Below are 25,789 nucleotides of genomic sequence, written 5' to 3' on the forward strand. Positions count from 1 at the left end.
TGCCGCTGCACCATCGCTGTGCAATTTCTGTTCTCATCCTGAAGCAAAGTTCTTAACCTAAGGTACTATTTCTGGGTTAGCGGAGTCTGTAACCTGATGCGTCTGTAACCTGAAGCGTCTGTAACCTGAGGTACCACTGTACAGGTGGCTGCCTGATGTCAACAGGCAGGAAGTTCCAAAGTGTAGTTGCCAACACACTAAAAGATTGCTTTCTTACAACTGCAGAGTGAGTACCAGGGCCAGTTCTGCAGATTGAAGTGGTGTAGTGGGCCTATGTGGAGTAAGTCCATCTGGCACATAAATAGGTCCCAAGTGGTTAATGGTTTTGTATATTAATAGCAACAGATTGAACTTGGCCTGGTAACAAATCAGCAACCGGTGCACGACTCTGTTACATAAGAGTTAAGTGCACCTTCCAGTTTCAGCAACCACTTTTTAAAAAGAAATGTATATTTAAAAGGCTTGTGCGTCATGTATCATAAATTTTGGCGCTTCTGCTTTGACCCTTACGTCACACCTGTTTGTGGAACAGTTGCTGAGCGCAGGGTTCGAAGTTAGCAGGGTGCCAGGAGCATTTTGCGCCTAAAGATTCTCCATTTGCGAGCACCTCCAAAAGTCTGGGTGCCATTTTTTAGTGCCTGGCCGACGCTCAAGGATTACTGAAATGTATGTGATGTATGTGAAGCTTCGAAGTAATAATAATAATTTATTATTTATACCCCGCCCATCTGGCTGGGCCTCCCCAGCCACTCTGGGCGGCTTCCATAAAAACCAAAAATACAGTAAAATATCACACGTTAAAAACTTCCCTGAACAGGGCTGCCTTAAGATGTCTTCTGAATATCAGGTAGTTGTTTATCGCTTTGACATCTGCTGGAAGGGTGTTCCACAGGGCGGGCGCCACTACCGAGAAGGCCCTCTGCCTGGTTCCCTGTAGCTTTGCTTCTCGCAATGAGAGAACCGCCAGAAGGCCCTCGGCGCTGGACCTCAGCGTCCGGGCAGAATGATGGGGGTGGAGACGCTCCTTCAGGTATACTGGACCGAGGCCGTTTAGGGCTTTAAAGGTCAGCACCAACACTTTGAATTGTGCTCGGAAACGTACTGGGAGCCAATGTAGGTCTTTCAAGACCGGTGTTATATGGTCTCGGCGGCCGCCCCCAGTCACCAGTCTACCTGACGCATTCTGGATTAGTTGTAGTTTCCGAGTCACCTTCAAAGGTAGCCCCACGTAGAGTGCATTGCAGTAGTCCAAGCAGGAGATAACCAGAGCATGCACCACTCTGGCGAGACAGTCCGCAGGCAGATAGGGTCTCAGCCTGCGTACCAGATGGAGCTGGTAAACAGCTGCCCTGGACACAGATTTGACCTGTGCCTCCATGGACAGCTGTGAGTCCAAAATGACTCCCAGGCTGTGCACCTGGTCCTTCAGGGGCACAGTTACCCCATTCAAGACCAGGGAATCCTCCACACCTGCCCGCCTCCTGTCCCCCAAAAACAGTACTTCTGTCTTGTCAGGATTCAACCTCAATCTGTTAGCCGCCATCCATCCTCCAACCGCCTCCAGACACTCATGCAGGACCTTCACCGCCTTCACTGGTTCTGATTTAAAAGAGAGGTATATGTTAAGGATAGACAATATATTAAGGAGTTTAACAATAAAGAATAGAGTGTTTTGAAAACTGAACTGTGGTACCAATATTTTTATTGTAAACACCAAATTAAGCATGCATTAACAATTTCTGCTAAAACTGTGTCACTTATGTGAATTGCATCACTCCCCCCCCCCCAAGTGGCGACTAGACATTCTGTTTTGGCGCCCACAACCCAGGTCCTGGAAGCCATTTGGCTCCTAGCTTTTCTATCCCAGTTTCTAACACTGGCTGAGTGCAGGCAACCAGTGTGTTGGCCAGATGCGACTCACCTCATTTTGCTGCCTTTCCAAAGGTGGTTTCATGGGCATCTTTCTGGAAAAGAAGCGGAGAAGCTGTTGACAGAAAAAGGGAAACATGGGAGTTTTCTTGTCCGCGAGAGCCAGAGCCACCCGGGAGACTTTGTCCTTTCCGTTCGGACGGGGGATGATAAAGGAGAGAGCAACGATGGGAAGTCCAAAGTGACTCATGTCATGATCCGGTGCCAGGTAAAGGAATGAGGATGTGGGTTAGGCAAAGAAGCTGTAAGCTTGGAGGAGGAAATTGCTGGAGCAATTTCTGGGTGTGCTTTAATGTAGGTGGAAAGTTTGCATTCTGGTTCTCTGCATCTAGGTAAAGGTAAAGGGACCCCTGACCATTAGGTCCAGTTGTGGCCGGCTCTGGGGTTGCGGCGCTCATCTCGCTTTATTGGCCAAGGGAGCCGGCATACAGCTTCCGGGTCATGTGGCCAGCAGGACTATGCGGCTTCTGGCGAACCAGAGCAGCGCACGGAAACGCCGTTTACCTTCCTGTTGGAGTGGTACCTATTTATCTACTTGCACTGGCGTGCTTTCGAACTGCTAGGTTGGCAGGAGCAGGGACCGAGCAACGGGAGCTCACCCCGTCACGGGGATTCAAACCGCTGGCCTTCTTGGCAAGTCCTAGGTTCTGTGGTTTAACCCACAGTGCCACCCGCCTCCCTCTCTGCATCTAATTGCAGTCAAATCTTGGTTCCTGAATGCCTCTTTTTTGGAACATTTCGGCTCCTGAACGCCAAAACCCCAGAAGTAAGTGTACCGTTTTTCAGAACCTGAACGTCTGACACGGCTTCCGCTTGAGTGCAAGAAGCTCTTGCAGCCAATCGGAAAGCCGCACCTCGGTTGTTGAGCGTTTCGGAAGTCGAACGGTCTTCCAGAATGAATTACGTTTGACAACCGAGGTTTGACTGTAGTGGAGGATTTTTTTTACTGTATCCCCCCTTTTTTATTTAAGTTTTTTTTATAATAGAAGACAATCAAAAACAAGCTGATCTAAATAAAAACAGCTAAAGAAAAGAAAATGCAGATTCTTCTCTCGAAGGGAGCTCTTCGTTCTTGTCTCAGACAGAAAGGGTGGACCCTCGCAGCTCTCACCTGGGAGTTTTTCGTTCTTCTCTGAGCCTCCCTCCCTGGGAGATCTTTCACCCAGTGTCCTTCACTCACCATACATCACCTTTGTGTCTGTATAATCCCAATAAAGACCTAGAGCAGAGGAGACCAAGGAAAACAAAAGAGAAAGAAAGAAAGAATAATGAAGATAAAAGGAAAGAGAAAGAGAAATCCTCCTCCTAAGACTGCATCTTTAAAGAACAAAAAATGTGCTTTTTGGTGTGTGCTGAGGCTGGGGTTTTAGTCATATGCAGATTTATGCAGCCTGAATTGATTTTATTGATAGATGGAAAATAATTTCTAAAAGTGACTGGCCTAGAATAAATTATGCAAATACAGGGCACCCGCGTGCATAGCTAACTAGCGCCTGTCTCTTCTCCTTTCCTTCCAAGGATATGAAGTATGACGTTGGTGGAGGGGAGAGATTTGATTCCTTGACAGACCTTGTGGAGCATTACAAGAAGAACCCGATGGTGGAAACCCTGGGGACTGTCCTTCAACTGAAGCAGGTGAGAAGAAAAACTCCCGGTAATGAGCATTTTGGAGAGGGATCGGCCCCAGTCCTCTGCAATGGCCCTGGTGTGCGCGTGTGCCTGTGTGCTCTTGTTTGCAGAGTGAGCCTTTCCGTGTGGATCCCTTCCCTCTCCAGGCTTCAGATCCTCGGCAGGGCATTGCTTTGCCTGCAGAAGGTCCCAGATCCCTGGCGTTTGATGGCTGGCTCCTATCAGAGCACAGTATCAGTTGAAACTTAGTTTTTTTACATTCATAGAACATGCTGTTCTAAATGTACGTTTCCCCCCTCATTGCCCTGATCTTGACTTTGGAGAAAGGGCTATAAATATCGCCGCTTCGGAAGTCAATGCAAGGGCCAGGTGCCACCATGCCCCCCCAACTTTGCTTACAGCCCCCAAACTGGATGAATGGGTCTTGAATCCAAACTCTTGGAAATAGGTGCATCATTTGGAGCGCATGAACATTTTCCATACAGTATGAATGGATCTTACATGGGAGCTCTGTCCCAGGGATGGTAAAGTAAAGGTAAAGGGACCCCTGACCATTAGGTCCAGTCGTGGACGACCCTGGGGTTGCAGTGCTCATCTCGGTTTATTGGCCGAGGGAGCCGGCGTACAGCTTCCAGGTCATGTGGCCGGCATGAATAAGCCGCTTCTGGTGAACCAGAGCAGCGCACAGAAATGCCGTTTACCTTCCCGCCGGAGTGGTACCTATTTATCTACTTGCACTCTGATGTGCTTTCGAACTGCTAGGTTGGCAGGAGCAGGGACTGAGCAACGGGAGCTCACCCCGTCACGGGGATTCGAACCACCGATCCTTCTGATCGGCAAGTCCTAGGCTCTGTGGTCTAACCCACAGCGCCACCCGTGTCCCTCCCCTGGATGGTGCCTATACACAAAAACGTCTATGCTCACCTGCCTCTCTTTCTTTCTCCACAGCCCCTCAACACCACCCGCATCAATGCGGCAGAGATTGAGAGCCGTGTCAAAGAACTGAGCAAGCTGGCAGAGACCACCGACAAAGTTAAACAAGGCTTCTGGGAAGAATTTGAGGTAAGCGGGGTCCTCTGCCTCCACTGTCGGAGTCAGTAAGTACTTCTGAATGCACGTTGCTGGAAACCACAGGAGGGGAGAGGGCTGTTGTGCTTGAATCTTGCTTGAGGGTTTTCCATTGGGGCAACTGGTTGGCCACCGTGAGAAGAGGATGCTAGACTAGAAGTGCCATTGGCCTGATCTAGCCATTGACTTGAACTTACCAGCTCGTCGCTTGGGCTGCAGTTTGTTTCTTGTGCATGTTCAGTCTTTCAGTGCAACTCGGAACAATGGTTGTGAGTTGCTCTTAGAGTTTAGGCACTTCTGAGGAACGAACTTTGCCTCCCAACGCTTTCTTTGCCTCTGGGTGAGGTTGCTGGTTTGTAGGTGGAAAGGTAAGAGCTTTCCATAGCATCGCTGTGGCACCACTAGAGGGAGCCATGGCACCGATGGATTTCTCTGGGCTCTTCTTCCTAAAGACTCAGTGGCTATTGCCCAGCTTGAAAGACCCACTAAGCATTTTGGTTTTCTGTGACCGAAAAAGGACCTTGTTTTAAAACCTGGTTAAGGAGGCAAACCAGGGGACATGTGGTCTAAACCGCAGAGCCTAGGGCTTGCCAATCAGAAGGTTGGCGGTTCGAATCCCTGCGATGGGGCGAGCTCCCGTTCCTCGGTCCCTGCTCCTGCCAACCTAGCAGTTTGAAAGCACGTCAAAGTGCAAGTAGATAAATAGGTACCGCTCTGGCGGGAAGGTAAACGGCGTTTCCGTAAGCTGCTCTGGTTCGCCAGAAGAGGCTTAGTCATGCTGGCCACGTGACCCGGAAGCTGGACGCCGGCTCCCTCGGCCAGTAAAGCGAGATGAGCGCCACAACCCCAGAGCCGGCCACGACTGGACCTAATGGACAGGGGTCCCCTTTACCTTTTTATCCCACCCTTTAGGCAGAAATGTTCTCAGGGCGGCTGAATCCGTGGAATTCTATAAAATGCTTAGCGTCGGTTCACGGCCATGGTTATCCAGCTGCTGCGTACAAGGCAGGGTCCACCCTCATCCCCGCAGGGATATTCATAGTGGCGTCTTTCTTTGGCACTTGCCTTTGTGTCTTTGGCCCACGATGGGTGGGCGTGGGCACATGCAGGTGAAATTCGGGGCTGGGGCTGGTGGAGGAGGCGGTAAACACTTTGCACGATTTGTTGAATCCTCCTTGTTCTTTGTTCAGACTCTCCAGCAGCAAGAATGCAAACTCCTCTACAGCCGTAAAGAGGGGCAGCGGCAGGAGAACAAGAACAAGAACAGATACAAGAATATTTTGCCCTGTGAGTACTGAATGCTCTGTCCTTGCCTCTTCCTCAAAGCCAAGATTCCTGGCCAGTAAGATTCACCCGGTTAACCTTTGAGCTTTCACGTCTGTTGGTGAGAATGTGCAGCCTTCTTTTCTGACACTTCCAGTTAAAAGGGTCTCTGCTAGCAGGAGAGGCCCCTTTCCATGCCACTCTGGAGAGCCGTGGGCAGGCCCTCTTCAGCCTTGTTCCCTCCTGATGTGGCTGGGGCTCTCAGCTCCCACCATCCCTGGCCATTGGCCATGCTGACTGGAGTTAATGGAAGTTTGAGCCAAGCAATGGTCAAACATTTCCTTTGAAAAGGATGTGGAAACTTCAGCTGGTCCAGAATGCTGTGGCCAGACTGCTGACGAGGCCAAACTGTTAGACTGTTGACTCATAAATATTTTTTTAAAAATATTCCCCCCCCCCCAGTTTTTTAAAGAAGTTTTACAAAGATACAAATCCAATATTTTCCCAATAAACATGTATATTTTGACTTCCCGCACCCCTTTTGCAGTTTCTTATATTTCTAAAATTCGTAACACTGCATTTCCTTCATTATGCCAATTGGTTTTCCTTTAACATTAATTTCAACTGCTTGGTTTTAAGTTAATCCTGCTAATGAACATATGTGTACAAAAACACTTCAGATAATCCACAAATTTTCCCCAGTCTTTGATAAAGCTTTTTGGTTCTCCTGGTTTCTTATTGCTCCCTAAAGTTTTGCCATTTCTGCATAGTCCATTAATTTAGTCTGTCACTCCTCCTTGGTTGGTGCAGAATCTTCTTTCCATCTCTGAGCATAAATGATCCCGGCTGCGGTAGTAACATACATAAACAGGGGTGGGGTGGTTTGTTTGTTTTTTGGTCTTTAGGTAACTCTGAACCGATTATCCCTAAAAGAAAAGCTTCTGGTTTTTAAATAAAAGTTATTTTAAACATTTTCTTCAATTCATTGTAAATCATTTCCCAGAAAGCTTTTGCTATCTTACAAGACCGAGGACTGTTGACTCATACTAACAAGGTTCTGGCCTGTGTAACTTTGGGAGGGGTGTGTGTGGCTATCACATTTGACCATCGCAGGCTGGCTTAGAGTAGGGATGGGAAGGCAGGTAGGAGGAGGAAGGAGAAATTGAAAAGAAATGAGGCAGTTTCTCCTCCTGTCTGCTTTCCCATTCCACCTAACCTCAGCCAGCCATGACAGGTAAGGCTGGTTTTCAACTTAGCACGGAATCTGGCGTGTAATTAGCTCATTTTGCCTGGAGAGAAATTTCCAGCTCACGTTCTCTCTAACACAGAGGATAAACCTCTGTAATGCTTTTTTCCCTGGTTGCCCGGGCACAACTGTGGTTCGCCCGAGGCAACCAGCAGGGTAGCAGTGGACAAATAATATCTGACTAAGTAATTGCTGGTTGTAGCTGTTTAATAAGGTGTGTCTTTGTTTTTCCCTTCCCTCCTTCCAGTTGACCATACCAGAGTTGTCCTTCATGACGGTGATCCGAATGAGCCTGTTTCTGATTACATAAATGCCAATATTATCATGGTAAGGGTGTTGGTGGGGACCCCCCCCTGCCTCTGGGAGACTTGCAGACTTAATCTTTACTGTTGAGTGGAGGGGTTAGTCTGGAGGGGCATCCCCTACCAGATAGTTAGTGGACCCTAATTACCTGTTGGTTGGACAGTGTTCTCGAAGCTGCCAACATGAGCTTGACGTAACTGTGGGAGGCAATGGAAGACAGGAGTGCCTGGCATGCTCTGGTCCAGGGGGTCACGAAGAGTCGGACACGACTAAACGACTAAACAACACCAACATTATTACCTGTCTGGTGTGGGTAGGGGAGGGCCAATCCTGGGATAAGTTAAAATTTTGTTGTTGTTTAGTCGTGTCCGACTCTTTGTGAGCCCCTGGACCAGAGCACGCCAGGCGCTCCAGTCTTCCACTGCCTCCCGCAGTTTGGCCAAACTCATGTTAGTAGCTTTGAGAACACTGTCCAAGAGACAAACAAGCAAATAAAATATCCTTTCCTTTGCTGGAAATCATCACTCAGGAACACATTCTGTTCCGGAATACTGTGCTGCTTTTGGGACAGGTGTGGCACAGGTGTGCGAAGGAAGATTTCTGGTGGCAGAGTCTTCCAAAACAAATCCTGCCCTGCTCCACTCTTGAATGTCATGGGAATTCACGTGGAAGTATCCTGAGTCTCTATCCCGGGACATGATGTGGGGCCCAGCCAGGCTGCGCCTTGCCCTTTTAAGACAAACTACAAACTTTTGCCTGAAGGCTTTTGTCTCAGTGATTTAATAATAATAATAATAATAGTAATAATAATAACGATAATAATTTATACCCCGCCCTCCCCAGCCGAGGCCAGGCTCAGGGCAGCTAACAAGCAAAAATAAAAACAAGTTGAATGAATAAAACTTAAAAACAAGATTAAAATACAACATTAAAATATCGAAACATTAAAATATTAAAATGCAGCCTCATCACAGGAGAAAGGAAAAGGAAGAGGGGGAGTGAATCAAATTGGCTCTAAGCCAAAGGCCAGGTGGAACAACTCTGTCTTACAGGCCCTGCGGAAAGAAATCAGATCCCGCAGGGCCCTGGTCTCATGAGGCAGAGCGTTCCACCAGGCCGGAGCCAGTGTTGAGAAGGCCCTGGCTCTGGTTGAGGCTGATCTGACTTCCTTAGGGTCCGAGACCTCTAGGGTGTTGCTATTTAAGGTCCTCTGTGGGGCATACCGGGAGAGGCGGTCCCGTAGGTACGAGGGTCCTAGGCTGTGAAGGGAATGGTTGGGGGCTATGGAGGTGGGTGTCAGTGTTGAGGTTTGTATTTCATTTTAATCTTCCAGTTAGAGGGTGGGAGTATTGTTCTGTCTAGTGTTTGCGGGCTTCTAATGTTTTCTACTACTGTAGCAGGGGTTGGTGTTTTGTTTTCTCAGTATGGTGTATGGAACATTTAATATGCTATATCAGGCACGTCCAACTCCCAAGAGACTGCGATCTGCTCACAGTATTAAAATGCTGTCTGTGACCTACCCATTGTCATTGCCAGGAAAACTTGTTGAGCTTTTTTTAGGGGGAGCAAAAGTTAGGGGAGACTAAGACCATGGATGCAACGCAATCGACCGGAAGATCGTGATCGACCTGTTGGACATGCCCGTGTTATATGATTCCGCCCCATTTTCTATGAGACAGTGTATTCATGCCTACATATACCGTATTTTTCGCTCTATAAGACGCACCAGACCACAAGATGCATCTAGTTTTTGGAGGAGGAAAACAAGAAAAAAAATATTCTGAATCTCAGAAGCCAGAACAGCAAGAGGGATCGCTGCGCAGTGAAAGCAGCAATCCCTCTTGCTGTTCTGGGTTCTGGGATAGCTGCACAGCCTGCATTCGCTCCATAAGACGCATACACATTTCCCCTTGCTTTTTAGGAGGGAAAAAGTGAGTCTTATAGAGCAAAAAATACGGTATATTTTCCACTGTGAGTTGCTTGGAGACCCTTAAGGTGACAAGTGGCTTAAAACCTAATTATTATTCTTATTTTGCAGCCGGAGTTTGAAACTAAGTGCAACAATGCAAAGCCCAAGAAGAGCTACATTGCCACCCAAGGCTGCTTGCAGAACACCGTCAACGACTTCTGGAGGATGGTGTTCCAGGAGAACTCGCGCGTGATCGTTATGACGACGAAAGAAGTCGAGAGGGGAAAGGTAAGGAGCCCAGCCCGCTCAGGGGATCTTGCAATGCTGATCAGCCTCTGAGCATATCAAAATAAATTCCTTCCAGTAGCACCTTAGAGACCAACTAAGTTTGTTATTGGTATGAGCTTTCTTCTCAGGGTGGATTTGATTTACTTGCATCAGCCTCCACATCATATGGCCTCTCTGTCTGGGGATGATGGGAGTTGTAGCCCAATACATACGGAGAACTTTAGTTGGCTGACATTGACGAAACCAGGAGCCCACCACCACCCTGTCTTGTTTTCCAGAGCAAGTGCGTAAAATACTGGCCAGATGAACATGCCCTAAAAGAATACGGTGTGATGCGTGTCCGAAATGTCAAAGAGAGTGCGGCTCATGATTACACGTTACGGGAACTCAAGCTTTCAAAGGTTGGGCAGGTAAGTCTGTGAAGTTATTTCTTTAGTTCTGGTCAGCCTCTGGCTTGTATTCTTCAAATGTGGTAGCAGCCGAACCTAAAGAAGAGCCCGTTTCTGTCCCATATATGTTTGTTTACATACGGCTAATCATTAAAAAAATAAATCAGAGCAGTTTGTACCAATTGTACAAAAACCCAAACCATATAAAAATGATAAAATCAAAAGTCAGCTAACGGTTGGAAATCCTTAACTGCCTGAAAAGGCCTGGCAGAATAGAAAAGTTTTTAGCAGTTGTTTAAAAGTTGAACCACGAAGCGCTTGCTGAATCTCCATTGGCAGGGAGTTCCACAAAATGCACTGTTGTTGTCAAAGAAGCCTCGCCAACTTGGGGAACGATCAACAGTTCTCCTGAAGGTGATCTCAGAGATTGAACTGGAATATAAGGCAGTCCCTGAGGTACCCTGGAGCTAAGTTGTTCAGGGCTTTGTAAAATCCACCCTCGGCACTATCCGTATCACACATTAAAAACTTCCCTGAACAGGGCTGCCTTCAGATGTCCTCTAAACGTCAGGTAGTTGTTTATTTCTTTGACATCTGATGGGAGGGCGTTCCACAGGGCGGGTGCCACTACCCAGAAGGCCTTCTGCCTGGTTCCCTGTAATCTCACTTCTCACAGTGTGGGAACCGCCAGAAGGCCTTTGGAGCTGGACCTCAGTGTCCAGGCTGAACGATGGGGGTGAAGATGCTCCTTCAGCAAACATGGAGGCGGAGCATAGCCATCGGGGCTAGTCTCCATTGAGAGCTCTCTTCTCCATGAATTGGTCCAATTTTCTTTTAAAGCCTCCGAGTTTCGGCCATTGCTGCTTCTTGGAGTGAGTTCCGTAGTCCATGCAACGTGTGAAGAAGGACTTTGTTTTATCTGTCTTGAATCTCTCCTCTGAAAAAAGGTCTTGGTTTGCCAGGAATGCATATAATGTTGGGGGGTGGGCAGTCTGATCTCCTGAGGGAGGGGCTTCTTCTGTAACTGGGGTGCTGCTGTTGAGATGACTCCTCCTCATCTCCAGTGGCGCACCCTCCCCCACCCTCAAAGTGCTCCTTAAAAGGCAGGAAAAGATATTTGGCTGCCATCTCTCCAGGGCAACACCGAACGAACAGTCTGGCAGTATCACTTCAGAACCTGGCCTGACCATGGAGTCCCCAGTGATCCTGGAGGAGTTCTAGATTTCTTAGAAGAGGTTCATCACAAGCAAGAAAACATCTCAGATGCTGGCCCAGTCGTGGTCCATTGCAGGTACCGTGATGCTTGGGCTCTGCCTGGGGCAGGCCACCTAAGGCCCGTGTTTTTACACGAGTAGAATGTGTCCTTTTATTTAAAATGCATCTCTGGGTTATTTGTGGGGCATGGGAATTCGTTCATTTCCCCCCTCAAAATATAGTCTGGCCCACCACAAGGTCTGAGAGATGGTGGACCGGCCCACGGCTGAAAAAGGTTGCTGACCCCTGGGCTATGCCTTTGATCTTAAGCACAACATTTTTCAAAGCCGGAAGAAGCATAAATATAAGTTGTGTGTCTGCGTTTTTTCCCTCTTTCCCCCTCCTTCCTAGTGCTGGAATCGGCCGGACCGGAACATTCATTGTGATAGATATTCTCATTGACATAATCAGAGAGAAAGGTGAGTCCCACTGCTGTTGTGTCAGCCTTTGCCTGCCTGGTGGGTTACAATTTCCATCACTCCCAGCCAACACAGCTGTATGATGCTGAGGCAGATGGGAGCATGGGCTTTCTGGAGGCAAGGGCTGATGGGCCATGAAGGGCCACCAATAGCCCTTCTCCTCCATGAATTTCTCCTACCCTCTTTTAAAGCCATTCAGGTTAGTGGCCATCACTGCCTCCTGTGGGACTGAGTTTGAGTTCCAGAGATTAACTATGCCCTGCATAAGAAAGGACTTCCTTTTATCTACCCTGAATTCTCCAAAGTCCAGATACTTCGCAGTTCCACTTACCGTATTTTTCGCTCCATAAGACGCACCTTTCCCCTCCTAAAAAGTACAGTGGTACCTTGAGTTTAGTACTTAATTCGTTCCGGAGGTCCGTTCTTAACCTGAAACTGTTCTTAACCTGAAGCACCACTTTAGCTAATGGGGCCTCCTGCTGCTGCCGCGCCACCGGAACATGATTTCTGTTCTCACCCTGAAGCAAAGTTCTTAACCTGAGGTACTATTTCTGGGTTAGCGGAGTCTGTAACCTGAAGTGTATGTAACCTGAGTGTCAGGGAACTGCCATCAGAGGGAAGAGGAGAGGTAAGACGCTCCAGTGATGCAGGGGAGGGAACTAGCAAGGAGAGAGAGAGAACTTCCTCGGGGGAAGGAAATCCAGGGGACACCAGGGAGAACGGGGAGGCTGAGAGTATGGCGGAGGGGATGCTCTGAGACTCTTCCAGTGAAATCAGCGGAGAGAGCACAGGACCTCCGCTTGGCACGCCCACGCTGCGCAGAAGGCTTCCACGCAGAGAATCTAGGAGGAGACTTGGAGTCAAACAACTTTTATGTTGGAAGAAATTTAGGTCACGCCCACTGACGGATTCTGCCAGTGACTAAGACAGTCGCGTTTCAAGGGCTGTCAAACCAGGGAAAGTTTTAGCTATACGACTAGCTTGGAGCAGTTTGCAGTTTACGCACAAGCAAGCCCAATTCCCATTACACTGAGGTACCACTGTAAGGGGAAATCTGTGTGCGTCTTATGGAGCGAATGCAGGCTGCACAGCTTTCGCTGAAGCCAGGAGAGTAAAAGGGATCGGTGCGCACCGATCCCTCTTGCTCTCCTGGCTTCAGGGATAGCCGCCCGAATCCTCCTGAGCTGTGCATTGCGCTTGCTGAAGCCAGGAGAGCAACAGGGATCGATCCCTCTTGCTTTCCTGGCTTCGCTTCGCTGGAGAGGCGCTGCGCAGCTTTCCCTCTCTGCTCAGCGCCCCTTCAGCGAAGCGGGAGAAGAAATGGAAATGGCTCCGCGTCTCCTGCTGCTTCGCTGAAGGGGTGCTGCGCAGAGAGGAAAATCTGCGCAGGGCCCCTTTAGCGAAGCGGGAGGAGAAACAGAGCTCCTTCCGTTTCTCCTCCCGCTTTGCTGGAGAGGTGCTGAGCAGAGAGGGAGAGAATCCCCCCCCCCCCCCGGTTCTCCTCCTCTAAAACTAGGTGCATCTTATGGTCGGGTGCGTCTTATAGAGCGAAAAATACGGTGCTGTAGCTGCTTCAAATGGAGCCTACAAACAAATGAAATTAGAACGAAATGGAGCCTCCAGGCCCAGGAGCAGTATCTTCTTGAGCCCCAAGTCCTACAGGCACTTCCTCAAGGCTTCTTCTGGTTGGTCACCGTGGAGAAGAGGTTGAAGGGCTTGGTGGGTCCTTGGTCTGACCCAACAAGGCCATCCTTGCCTCCTCACTCCCACGCTGCCCAGCCTAGATTGCTGCTCTTCAGGAACTTCGGATGTCAGTGCAGAAGTGGAAGTATTTCGCTGCCAGCATAAGCTGCTGCTGGCTTGGGAGCTTAGGTGTGACCTCAGCTGGAATGAGTGGAGCTGGAAGGGTTTTCTCTCGGGTCCTGCCTGGGCATCCCTCTCCTGCTGATCCTTTTTACTCCCTGCCCTCCAGGCGTCGACTGTGACATTGACGTCCCGAAAACCATCCAAATGGTGCGGTCCCAGCGGTCGGGGATGGTGCAGACGGAGGCCCAGTACCGGTTCATTTACATGGCCGTGCAGCACTACATCGAAACGCTACAGCGTCGGATCGAGGAGGAGCAGGTAACGCCACGAGCTGGGCTTTGAAGTGGGGCCGCTTTGGCTAAGGGCCCAGCGGGCGGGAAGTTCCAGTCTTGCCTTTTAGAAATATTATTGTCTTTCAGATTTTCCTTCGTATTCTGGTTTTAGCATCTGTGTTTGTTGGTTTACGTATTGTGAGTGTATTTTAGTTACCTTGGTTAAAAAAAAAAGGAACTGGTAAATTTAATTATTAATAAAACTTATATGATAAATAAGTGACCTCCCTTGCCTGTCTCTCTCCCTTTCAGAAGAGTAAGAGAAAAGGCCACGAGTACACAAACATTAAATATTCTTTAGCAGACCAGGCCAGTGGAGACCAGAGTCCTCTTCCACCCTGTACTCCAACTCCGACCTGCCCTGAGTAAGTAGATCATAGAATCATAGAATCATAGAGTTGGAAGAGACCACAAGGGCCATCGGGTCCAACCCCCTGCCAAGCAGGAAACACCATCAGAGCACTCCTGACATATGGTTGTCAAGCCTCTGCTTAAAGACCTCCAAAGGAGGAGACTCCACCACACTCCTTGGCAGCAAATTCCACTGTCGAACAGCTCTTACTGTCAGGAAGTTCTTCCTAATGTTTAGGTGGAATCTTCTTTCTTGTAGTTTGGATCCATTGCTCCGTGTCCGCTTCTCTGGAGCAGCAGAAAACAACCTTTCTCCCTCCTCTATGCGACATCCTTTTATATATTTGAACATGGCTATCATATCACCCCTTAACCTCCTCTTCTCCAGGCTAAACATGCCCAGCTCCCTTAGCCATTCCTCATAAGGCATTGTTTCCAGGCCTTTGACCATTTTGGTTGCCCTCCTCTGGACACGTTCCAGTTTGTCAGTGTCCTTCTTGAATTGTGGTGCCCAGAACTGGACACAGTACTCTAGGTGAGGTCTGACCAGAGCAGAATACAGTGGCACTATTACTTCTCTTGATCTAGATGCTATACTCCTATTGATGCAGCCCAGAATTGCATTGGCTTTTTTATGATCTCCTTCCCTCTCCAAGATCACATGCAAGGGCAAAGTTCGACATCACAGCCCCCAGATACAACGGCAAGTGACACGACTGTGACAGCGATACAGTCGTACCTCGCACGCCTTGCGACTGGAACGTTTTGGCTCCCGAACGCTGCAAACCCGGAAGTGGCTGTTCCGTTTTGCGAACTGCCTTGGGAACCCGAATGTCCAACGTGGCTTCCTGCAATTGGAAGCTGCGCCTTGGTTTCCAAACGTTTTGGAAGTCGAATGGACTTCCGGAACGGGTTCCGTTCGACTTTCAAGGTACGACTGTATATCAATGAGGAGAAGAAACTTCCAACAAAGGATGGCAAAATACCATTGCAATTGCAAAGTGTAAATTTCAGCAAGGTTTACAAGGAACCAATATAGGCTCATTTATTATTGTATTGTTGTTGTTGTTATGAGGTTTTTCATCTAAGCAGATAAAAAACAGACAGGCTTCCAGGTAAGATTCTGTTTCCTTTTTTAAAAAAAATAATTATATTTTTATTGGTTTACAAATACAAAAAAAAGAAAACAAAGTTGCACATTCAAACTTCTTAATTACCTCTTAATTCCATTTTTTGACTTCCCTCAATTTGTCTGCATTCCTTCATTTTATAACTTTTAACACAATCCTACTTATTATTATTTATTCTGGTAGCTTCAATTTCATTGTTTATACTTATTATTAGATTTTCACATCACAGAGCTTCCTTAAAACTTACAAATGTATTCTGGTTATCACTTAGTTTTTGCAAATATTGAATAAACTTCTCCCGGTCTTCTGAGGTAAGATTCTGTTTCCAAGGTCTTCCTCAGGTGTTGACACCTCAAAGGCTGTATATTTGCAGTTTTCACAACTGGGAGGACTTCATCTTCCACTGCTCTGGGCTTATCCATGCGGAGGAAGGCCCAGGATTGCACTGGATGCAAAAATGCATTAGGTGGGCTCCCCTGCTTCATTCCTGTCCTTGTGCACCATTAAGAGGCTGCCTTTCCTTGTTACCCAAATGCCTAGGCACTGTGGCTTTATCCACATGGAAAGATTTGGCAAGGCTTCTCTTACACTGTATGAAGAGCAAACCTTTTGGAGCTATAATGTAAAGGGGCAGGGAAACACCCACCCACCCACACCTGTGCCTTGAAAAGTTTGCAAACAAATGGTCTCATCACAGAAAGATTTTCTGTGTCTCTGCAGGCTTTTTTTAAAAAAAACAAATAAATGCAAAGTTTGTAGTTTTTTTACTGAGCTTAAATCCTGCTTTTCTTGCTTTAGGACACATAAAGCACATTTCTTCTGTGCCTGGAGCCTTCCAGATGTTTTGCACCATGATTCCCATCAGCGCCAGCCAGCATGGCTCATGGGGGATGTGGTCCAAAACATTTAGAGAGGATCCGATTGGCGAAGTCTGTTCTGAGTGACCCAGCCATCCAGCAAACAAACAAACGGAAACAGCATCAGCGGCAACCTTGTCTTTGTGTTTCTTCTCTGTTCCCAGTGGATTTTAAAACCCTTTTGCTTCTCCCTCCAGGATGAGGGAAGACAATGCCATGAGAGTCTATGAAAACGTTGGTCTGATGCAGCAGCAGAAAAGCTTCAGATGAGATGAAATGAGCAGCGTTCCTTGTGAGGAAGGCAAGTCCAACTTGGGTTGTGGCGGGGCATAGCAGAGGGTTGCACATTAATGGGGATCAGGTGTGTGCAGGCTGCAATCAAACTACATCCTTGCATTTCCAGATTCACTTCTCACGTGCTCCAGTGAAAGAATCTTGGGAGCAGGGCTGGGAACGACTTCCAGCTGGCACCCTTAAGACATGTTGCTAGTTTTTAGTTTCCGAGCACAATTCAAAGTGTTGGTGCTGACCTTTAAAGCCCTAAATGGCCTTGGTCCAGTATATCCGAAGGAGCGTCTCCACCTCCATCGTTCTACCCGGACACTGAGGTCCAGCGCCAAGGGCCTTCTGGTGGTTCCCTTGCTGCGAGAAGTCAGGTTACAGGGAACCAGGCGGAGGGCCTTCTCGGTAGTGGCGCCCTCCCTGTGGAACGCCCTCCCACCAGATGTCAAAGAGAACAGCAACTACCAAACGTTTAGAAGACATCTGAAGGCAGCCCTGTTTAGGGAAGCTTTTAATGTTTGATGTATTACTGTATTTTAATATTTGGTTGGAAGCCGCCCAGAGTGGCTGGGGAAGCCCAGCCACATGGGCTGGGTTTAAATAATAAATGATGATAATGATGTTGATGATGAGGTGGGCCATTGATCTGGCTCAAGATGAAGCAGGTTCTCCATAGGTTAGGGTGGCAGTCCTTAAAGCTGCAAAGCTCAGACAGCTCTAGGACAGGAGTGGCCACCTAGATGATGCTGGAAATATAACTTCCATCATCCACGACCTGTGGTCAGAGCTGTATGGGAGTTGCAGTCCCCAATCCCCTGTTATAGCGCCCTCTCTGTGTATTATGGAGAGAAGCATGAGGTAGTCCAGCATTTGTGCGATTCTACCTTCCCTATTCTCAGGGTAGTATCTCCTAGCTTCACAACAACTTGGTGGGGTAAGTTAGGGCGAGAGAGACTGGTCCAAGACGACACAGCATGCTTTGTTGCTGTGCAGATTTGAACCTGGGTCTGTCCAGCCTCACTCCAATACTCCATCCCCGTTTTGCCCTCCTGGCTCCCAAACTTGAGCTCCAGTCAGCCACTTGGGAACCACTTCTAGTTCCTCTCCTATTGTGTGTGATGAGCCTGAGCATATGTTTAAAGGCTCTTTTTTTCTTTTCTCCCTTTACAGAACTGAAATACCATTTTCTTTTCTAAGAAAGTGAAGCCAAGTGACTTGAGAAGTGTCCCATGAAGAGGAGTGGACTTTGACAGCTGCATAGAGCCTCTTATTTATGGTGTTTTTAACCCTTCAGTAATAAGCGGAACTTAAGACTATCTTTCGGAGAAACTCCTAATGCCTTTTCTCAACATTGTCTGATTTCTACAGTCCCCGATTTTGTTTTGTTTCCATTCAACTTGCGGTTCTTTTGCCTCCAGTGCAGACCAATACTCTGTTGTACTTGAACATTTTTTTTCTCTCTCTCTCTCTCCTAGATGCTGAGGTTTTAAAGCTGTTTCCAATTAGATATATTTTTTTTTAAAGGAAAATCCGTTTCTTATACTTAAAAAAGAAATCAAGTAGCATGTCAGGTGATAAACTAATCCTTTTTTTGTTGTTGGAGGTGTGTGTGTGTCAGTTGTGCTAATTAGACATTTGTTCCTCCCCTTCTGCCCCCCTTACTCTTGGCCCTGCTTCTGGTGAGGAGCCAGTGACCGTTCTGGAACAGGGCAGGTTGATCAGTTAATTTGTTCAAGACTGTAGTCCTCATGGTATCTGTCTTTCTTGGAAACGACGTTGCTTCTCTAGAACTGCCAATGATGCATGGTTTGCACCAGAGAAAACTCGTTTGTTTCTTAGAGCCTGCTGGGCAACTGTTAAGATGGTTGCTGCTGAATTCTGAGTGTTTCGGTTCGGGTGTTTGGGGGGAAGAGAGAGAAAGAGAGAGAGAGAGAAAGGGAGAGGTAGCTAAACTCTGATACCGTGGTCACAATGTTGGTGGCGTTCTGGAGTAAGCAGCCCAGCCTCTTTATCCGAGGCTCGTCTGAGGAGCAATCTCCTTTACTGCCCTGCCTGTGAGCATCCCAGGTGGTGTGTTAAAAGCAGGACACTGAACTAAACTGACCTCCGGAATGACCCACTGGGATTTTTCTTGCGTTCTCCGCCCTCTCTCCTTAAAGAGGGGCAAGCGGTCAGATCGTTGGCAGTTGCGTTTCCCTGAATGTTGCGTCGGCCGTGTGAAAGGGGAGCTCTTGCTTCACGTTGCCTTGTGAGGGCGGAGGAAGATCTGGGTTCCAAAATGTCTTAGCAGCGAATTCCGTTAAGCGTAGATGTTCTGTGGTTAACATTCTGCCTTTTATTTCAAAGTGCCTTTCCCCTCCTGCCTCCCAGCTTCGAAAGCATCTCTCCCCAGCTGGTGTAGTTTTTTTCTCCTGTCGGTGGAGTGGCGTTCAGCTTCTCTAAGTGGTCCTTTTGCGGCCGTCGAAACTGTAGCCCATCCTGGAAGCAGCACAGCACCCTTCCTTGGCCAGCCTTTGCAGGGTTTGGGGGTGGGGGGGTGGCAGGTTCTGATCAGTGGGGTGAGGTGGGGAGGCTTTTTCTGGAGGCCTTTGGTTGGCAGCATAAGCCAGAGATGTCCTCCAAGGGCTGCTTTTCCCTTTGAAGCTGCATGGGAAGCTAACTTGCTTAGGTCAGTGCTGGAAAAACCTAATTTTAAGGCAGCGCTGTTGGAAAATCAGCCTCTTGTTGCCTTGGCTGTGCGTACAGCATTCTTAAATACAATTAGGATTTTAAAAAGTTGTGCACCCAGACAAACTGCATCCTGCAGTCTAAACGATGTAAATGGAGCAAACTTGCATAATTTCTCTGACTTCTAATAATTGGTTCCATAGTTTTAACTACACCCCCCATCCCCAATTTTTACTGGCATGCTGATTATGGAGAGAGTAATGGGGCTATTAGATTCCCCTGCCCCCCACTGGGGTTCTGAGATTTCAGCTTGTGTTGCCTGTGCACTTGAGGACTAGAAACCTGTCTGGTTTTGTTTTGTTTCAAAAGAAAGCTTCTCTTGAAGTTGAATCCTTCTCCCCTGTCGTAGTTGCGGCCAAGAGGTTGGGAGCACATGTTCAGTATCACAGTGTGCACACAGCCATGCTCGTTACGAGTTCAGCTTGATTGAATGGAAGGCCAGGAGGAGTGGAAATCTTCAACATTTACTGTCCTTATAAAATAAAATAAAAACACATTTTTTGCCCTATCTTCTGACTTCAAATTTGGGAACTCCTGTAACCAGCTATGCCTGAAGTTTTGCATATTACGCCTAAGTCTAGTCGGGCCACAGAGGAAGCTCCCTTTCTGCCTTGTCCTCAAATTTCACCTTAGCATTAGCAAAGACTTTGTTGTAGTTGTGGCCAAGAGTTTGGGAGAAAGGTGTGTGGCAGAGCCCCCCAACATTGGACAGATGGTGCCATCTGTCCCTACAAGCAGATGGTACTGGGGTGGGGCCAGGAATTTGGTCCTGGTGGAGGAAGCTCCTGGAGGTGTAAGAGTTGGACAAGAGCAATTTTCAGGAGCTGAACCCCACTTACCCAAGCTAAGGGACAGGGCCATGCCTTACGATGGACCTGGGGCAGTGACCAAAGGCGGGGTCCTCGCTTCATGTTGTCCTCCTTCCCTTCCTCATACGGAGTAAAAACCTCAACCTGTTTCCTGGTGTCGCAGTGCTAAGTTTCCCTGTGGGCTGTGCTTTGCTCGGCAAAAAATAAATAATTGGGTATTCCTGGCAGGGAAACCTGTAGCGACCCCAGGGCGCAGTTCAGTTTGGCTGCGTGTTATGAAGGGAGAACTAGACACGGGGACGCCAATTTTGGCTGCCACCTCACTTTCCTGGGAAGCGCCTAGTTCCATCCTGCATCAGCACCCCGGGTTTCTTCTGATAGGTGGTTCTCAATGGGAATGGGTGAAAGCGTACCCATAGGATGGATATCTTTTTAAAAAAAGAGTGCCCTGAACTTTGTTGCTTGCCACCTTTTTAATGCGTCGTGTTGCCTCCTGAGAACTTTGACTTCAATTTCGAGGGGGCTGAAACCTTGTTCAGTTTTTTTTGGGGGGGGTGACTGAAGGGACTCCACAGAATCCTCAGCGCTTCTTCTGGTGGACATATTTTATTTTTTTCCAGAAGAACGATGCTGAATCCTTCCTTCCTTCCTTCCTTCCTTCCTTCCTTCCTTCCTTCCTTCCCACCTGCAAAGAACTGAGTGGAGTGCTGGTGATGTCATTGAACGCTGCCCCCTCTTCTCCCAACGGTCCCTTTTGCTCCCTGAAACAGTCACTATTATTGTTGTTGTTTTGGAAGGCTTGTCAAATGAGAGTTTTAAAGGAACAGAATTCCACCTTGAGCATGGAGCCTCTAGGGAACATTGATGCAACCCTATCTTTCTTAAGACTTGACGGGTCTGGCATCTCCTTCCAAAATGCAGTGCTCTGTGATCCCTTCCCTTCCCTTCCCTTCCCTTCTCTCCCACCCCACCCTAGATGTCTATTAGACCACTGGCTAAAATATGCCATCAGGCACACAAATGCTATAGGGCTCTTGACAAGGTGGTCATAATCTTGACATAGAGCGTTTGTCTTTTCTTTTAAAGCAGGAGGATCAATACATGCAATGGTTTCCCCCCCCCATCTTTATATCTGCCCCCCTCCCCCAGCCTGAGTGAATACGGTTCAAGAAGATCTCCACTGTGTGATTCTTGCAACTAGGATTTCGGTCGCCTGCCTGGTTTAAGTAGGAAACGTGGCATGTTGAATGTGCGGTTATTATTTTTCTCAGAGCACGTGATTACAGAATGTCATTGCTGAAACTTGAAAAACAAACAAACTCTAATATGATTGTGCTGAGATGAGAACTTGAATAAGATCTTTGGGCCTTGCTGAAAACCAAAAGGAGACCTGTTCTTGTAGTTCTTGTTTGTTTCTTTAAAAAGCTGTCTTTTAAATATAAAGACCCTCGCTGTGAGTGCCCTTTTGCGGAAGCAAAACTTAAATGAACTTCCATAGCAATAGGGACACCCAACCCCCTTTCCCAGGGATGGGACCTACAGGTAGCAGGATGTAAGGGGGTGGCTGCATAGATATTGTATCTTAGAAGTTCTGGACGATTTTTTGTGGACTTGCAAATGGAAGGCGCATGGAGGAATCAGAACAGTTATCGAATGTATTTTAAACGATCCTTCCTAAATTGATCTCTGAAACAGCCAAAGGCTTCAAGGGTTCTAATGACTTAGTTTTAAATGTCGGGGAAGATTTTTTTTTACATATTTTGGAGGTCAAGGGAATGTCCTTTAATTCTGGAATTGTCTTGACTTTTGAAAAGTCTGCCCTGTCTTTTCTTTAAGTGGAAAGTTGCAAAATCTGAGACGTGGAATATTTTCACTGAAAAATTGCATTTCCCTGGTCTGGCGCAGGTCCCGCCTCCTCCTGATTTGGGGGAGAGCACTCAGAACTCTCCATGGCCAATTTTCCTGACCTTGACTCCATGCGAGTGAAATTTAGTGACCCCTCCAGAGGCAGTGATTCCCAGACTCTTGAGGACTGTACGGTAACAGGCTAGTTACCTGCTGGCAAATCTGCTAGGTCTGCAGCAGGGGTGATTGGATCAGTCAGTTGCTGCCAAGGCAGAAAAAAATTATCCATGCTCAGAGGAGGCTCTTTGTCATGTCTCTGCATGAGTTTGGCAGCACTTCCAGATCAGGGACTCATACCGAGGGGCCTGGTGCTCTTCTAAGGGCAGATAACACTTATTCTTTCACATACTCTAAGGCTTTTGGAGTTTGTGAGTGAAGAATGTCTCCTTTTTTCTAATTTAAGAGAAAAGTATTACCTCAGAGTTTGGGAAGCCCTGGCCTCTGAGGATGATCCTTGCCGGTGTGCCATTGCTTACTGAATGTTTGATGATAACATGCTTCCATTTTTTCACTGACTCTTTAGAAGAAAGCCCCTGTCAGTCTCAACGAAATGTTTTATTCCGCCCCCCATTAAATTTCGTGTTTAAAACGATTTTACTTTGTTATTCTGTAGTGAGAAACGATAGCTTCTGTTGATAAAGTTATGTGGGGAGAAGATAAATGAAATAACTGGGAACTAGCTGAGCTGGAAAACTCGCAACCTAGAAATTTTGAGCAATTTGACGTATTTCTCAGCCCCAGATACTAGGATGGGGTGGAGGCTTTATATCATAATTTTGTCTTGTGTTTTTGTTCTTTTTTCCTCCAAATTTTAATCCTTAATGCCTGTCTTCTTTCTTTAATTTATGAACACCCTGTGACTTTTTTTATATATATAAAAAAATACGACGCTAACGGCTCTACGAGAGAAGATCTCTGTTATATTCATCTAGGTTGAAAAATAGCTTTCCCCCTTCCTTATTCTCTTCCCCCTCTTCCAGCAATGTATGAAGTATTGTACCAGAGTATTAAATGAAATGTAATATTTTATTGAGGGGGGAGGGAAGAGAGAGAAAAAGGACCTCAGCCTTCTCCTTTAAAAGGAATGCATACGTCAACAGGTTTTATGTGAATCGTGTACATGTTCCAGATGCGCTCTGCTCTCCAGAAGGGGCACAGCTCACAGCCAGGCGCTTGGCCTGGGCCGTCCCCAGCCAAGCCTGCAGGTTCGCCCCCCACGCTGTTTCAAAGCCCTCGTCTTCACTGCCTTCGGTGCCCATGTATCCTGTAGACCCTTTTGCAATCATGTGACATTAAAAGGCAAAAGGAAGAAAAAAGATCACGTGTAGAAAACTTACTGATTTGTCTTGTCTGTCCCCAGCCTGTATTTATGGGTGTTGAAATCTGGCTGCGTCGCTGGCTGTGCTGTGCTTTTGTTTTCAATTGCTCCAAGGCTTATTATCCAGAGTAAAAGCATTATTTGTAAAACAACAGAACTTAAAAAATATATATAGGAATAAAAAAAATCCATTTTCTTATACCTGTTTCTTGAATGCTTTTGTATCGCTAGTGCAGGGTGGCGTTAGTTTGCGTCTGTGGGAATTCTGCGTGAAAACTCCCGATAATGCAGTTGGTATAAATTAGACAGCGCTTGTGCATTCACATGAATTCTTACATGGAAATACTTCTCCCATATGCAACTCTTCTTCTTATGGAGAATTTGGTGCATTTGGGCTGGGAATGTAAATACAGTGGTGCCTCGCAAGACGAAAAGAATCCGTTCTGTGATTCTCTTCGTCTAGCGGTTTTTTCGTCTTGTGAAGCAAGCCCTTTGACGGATTAGCGCTATTAGCGGCTTTTAGTGGCTTATCTGCTGATCGGATCAGCTGATAAGCGGCTTAGCGGCTTAGAAAAAGGGGGGAAAGGGGAAAAAACCAGCAGGAACTCGCAAGACATTGTCGTCTTGCGAAGCAAGCCCATAGGAAATTCGTTTTGTGAAGCACCTCCAAAACGGAAAACTCTTTCGTCTAGCGAGTTTTCCGTCTTGCGAGGCATTCGTCTTGCGGGGCACCACTGTAGTCATGGAGTGAGAGAAAAGAGGTGGGGTTGGTTTCAAACCCCTTGAATGCAGGAGGGATAGGCTATATTGAGGAAAGGTAAGAAATGGTTTATTCCAGGCTACTTGTTCACTTTTAAGTCATGAGGACTAGAATCTTTTAAAAACTCTTTTGAAATCAAAAGATAAACGAATGCCCATTTTTAATAATAAACCTCGTCTTCGCTTTCAATTTTTGACTTAATGTGGGGGCTTTGGCCAAAGATAGTTGGCCAAAAGTCCTTTTTGTACAGGGTAATATTGCGGGGTTTTTTCCGAATGGAAACAATCCCTCAAACAGCAAAAGCCGAGAGGGTGATATTGGTTTTTCCCCCCTGAATGGAAACAATCCCTCAAACAGCAAAAGTTGAGAGCTACAGACAGGGCTGCTTCTGTCCAGCGGAATCTGAAATCTCACCACAGAATGAGGATACCTGCTAGCATCATAAAGGAAAAGAGCAAGTTTCTATGAAAGTTTCTAGCCTTCATGGCTAGGAAAATACTTCAGCAGTGCATGAGACTGAATGGGCCTTCACAGAAGTAGAGTTGCTTCTCTGTTTACTGCAACACCAGAATAAATTCGCAGTACACCATACAAAAGGCTGGGGCTTAGGTTGCGGCTGGTTCCACATCAGCAAATTTGGCTGACTTCAGCCTACAAATTGTACTTTTATTTTTATTTTAGCTAAAGCTGAGGGTTTACATAGCCCTCACCATTGTTTGCCAGTTTTACTGTCTGCCAGAAATGAGAAACGGCCCGTCTGGCATGAGTACCCGATCTTCCATCTAGCGATTGCATTAGAAACTTGGCAACCTCCTTTATGCTTTCTACTGAAAGAGGCAGATTTATCTTTTGCTCCCTGACAGGATATAACAAAATGAGCATGACGGCAAGGAAACGTGGACACTGACAATGTTGGTGAAGTTGTAGAGAGCTGTGGGCCTCGTTTTCCCTTCCTTCCAATTTGGAAACTTGACTAAGAAGAAGCATCTACAATGTGACACATGTCTCACCTGCCCAGTATTTGGACCGGTTCTGGTGCGGCGTTTTTTAAATGGCTTGCAAAGTTCCACCGGGTGGTTTGAATGAGCAAGCCCTCAAGACTGAACTGGAAGAAATCCAGTATTCCTGGGAAGTGCAAACTCCACTTTGTCTAGAAACCCTCTTATTAAAACACAACACTCACTCCATCATCGGGGCTTGACTGGGAATGTTAGACCCCACAGTTTCCCGCACATCTCCAAGCATTGCCCTGAAGGCTACGAACTTGCTTTGAAGGGTGGGGGCAGAAATATGAAAAGCTAAGGTCCGGAACACCTTGTAAGATTCCGTTTTTCCTCAGCTTTAAAAAAAAGAGACATTTTAGAGCTGGACAAAAATGCAGAAATGGCTTATGAAATCTATACAGAGTGTGAAGAAATTCGATGAGGTGTTTCATTTCCCAGAATAATAGAATTGTAGAGTTGGAAGAGACCCCAAGGGTTATCTTGGGCGGGGGTCAGTCTAGATGAAACCATGGGTCCCTTTCAGTCCTGCTTAAAACCTAGAACAAGAGGCAGCTGAACAAGACAAACCAGTGTCTTTATTAAGCTAATGGGCCTTCACCTGGCCAGTTAAGTACAGTGGTACCTCTGGTTAAGAACTTAATTCATTCCGGAGGTCCGTTCTTAACCTGAAACTGTACTTAACCTGAAGCACCACTTTAGCTAATGGGGCCTCCTGCTGCCGCTGCGCCGCCAGAGCACGATTTCTCATCCTGAAGCAAAGTTCTTAACCCGAGGTACTATTTCTGGGTTAGCGGAGTCTGTAACCTGAAGT

General features: G+C 47.1%; 1 protein-coding gene across 1 annotated transcript in view; it reads left to right on the plus strand.

The window, feature by feature from the left end:
- The window catches only part of PTPN11 (protein tyrosine phosphatase non-receptor type 11), a 28,625-nt gene extending 10,238 nt beyond the window's left edge, over window positions 1-18,387 (plus strand). The window contains exons 4-16 of the mRNA XM_082230110.1: window positions 1,945-2,137; window positions 3,448-3,564; window positions 4,507-4,620; window positions 5,817-5,913; window positions 7,383-7,462; window positions 9,477-9,635; window positions 9,914-10,045; window positions 11,161-11,315; window positions 11,630-11,697; window positions 13,670-13,821; window positions 14,088-14,200; window positions 16,371-16,474; window positions 17,626-18,387. Of these exons, the coding sequence (XP_082086236.1) occupies window positions 1,945-2,137; window positions 3,448-3,564; window positions 4,507-4,620; window positions 5,817-5,913; window positions 7,383-7,462; window positions 9,477-9,635; window positions 9,914-10,045; window positions 11,161-11,315; window positions 11,630-11,697; window positions 13,670-13,821; window positions 14,088-14,200; window positions 16,371-16,443 (1,453 nt within the window). The 3' untranslated portion in view covers window positions 16,444-16,474; window positions 17,626-18,387. The remainder of the gene's footprint in view (window positions 1-1,944; window positions 2,138-3,447; window positions 3,565-4,506; window positions 4,621-5,816; window positions 5,914-7,382; window positions 7,463-9,476; window positions 9,636-9,913; window positions 10,046-11,160; window positions 11,316-11,629; window positions 11,698-13,669; window positions 13,822-14,087; window positions 14,201-16,370; window positions 16,475-17,625) is intronic.
- Window positions 18,388-25,789: the final 7,402 nt, after the last annotated feature.

The sequence above is a fragment of the Podarcis vaucheri genome, assembly GCF_965113315.1.
Source record: "Podarcis vaucheri genome assembly, chromosome: 7".
NCBI lineage: Eukaryota > Metazoa > Chordata > Lepidosauria > Squamata > Lacertidae > Podarcis > Podarcis vaucheri.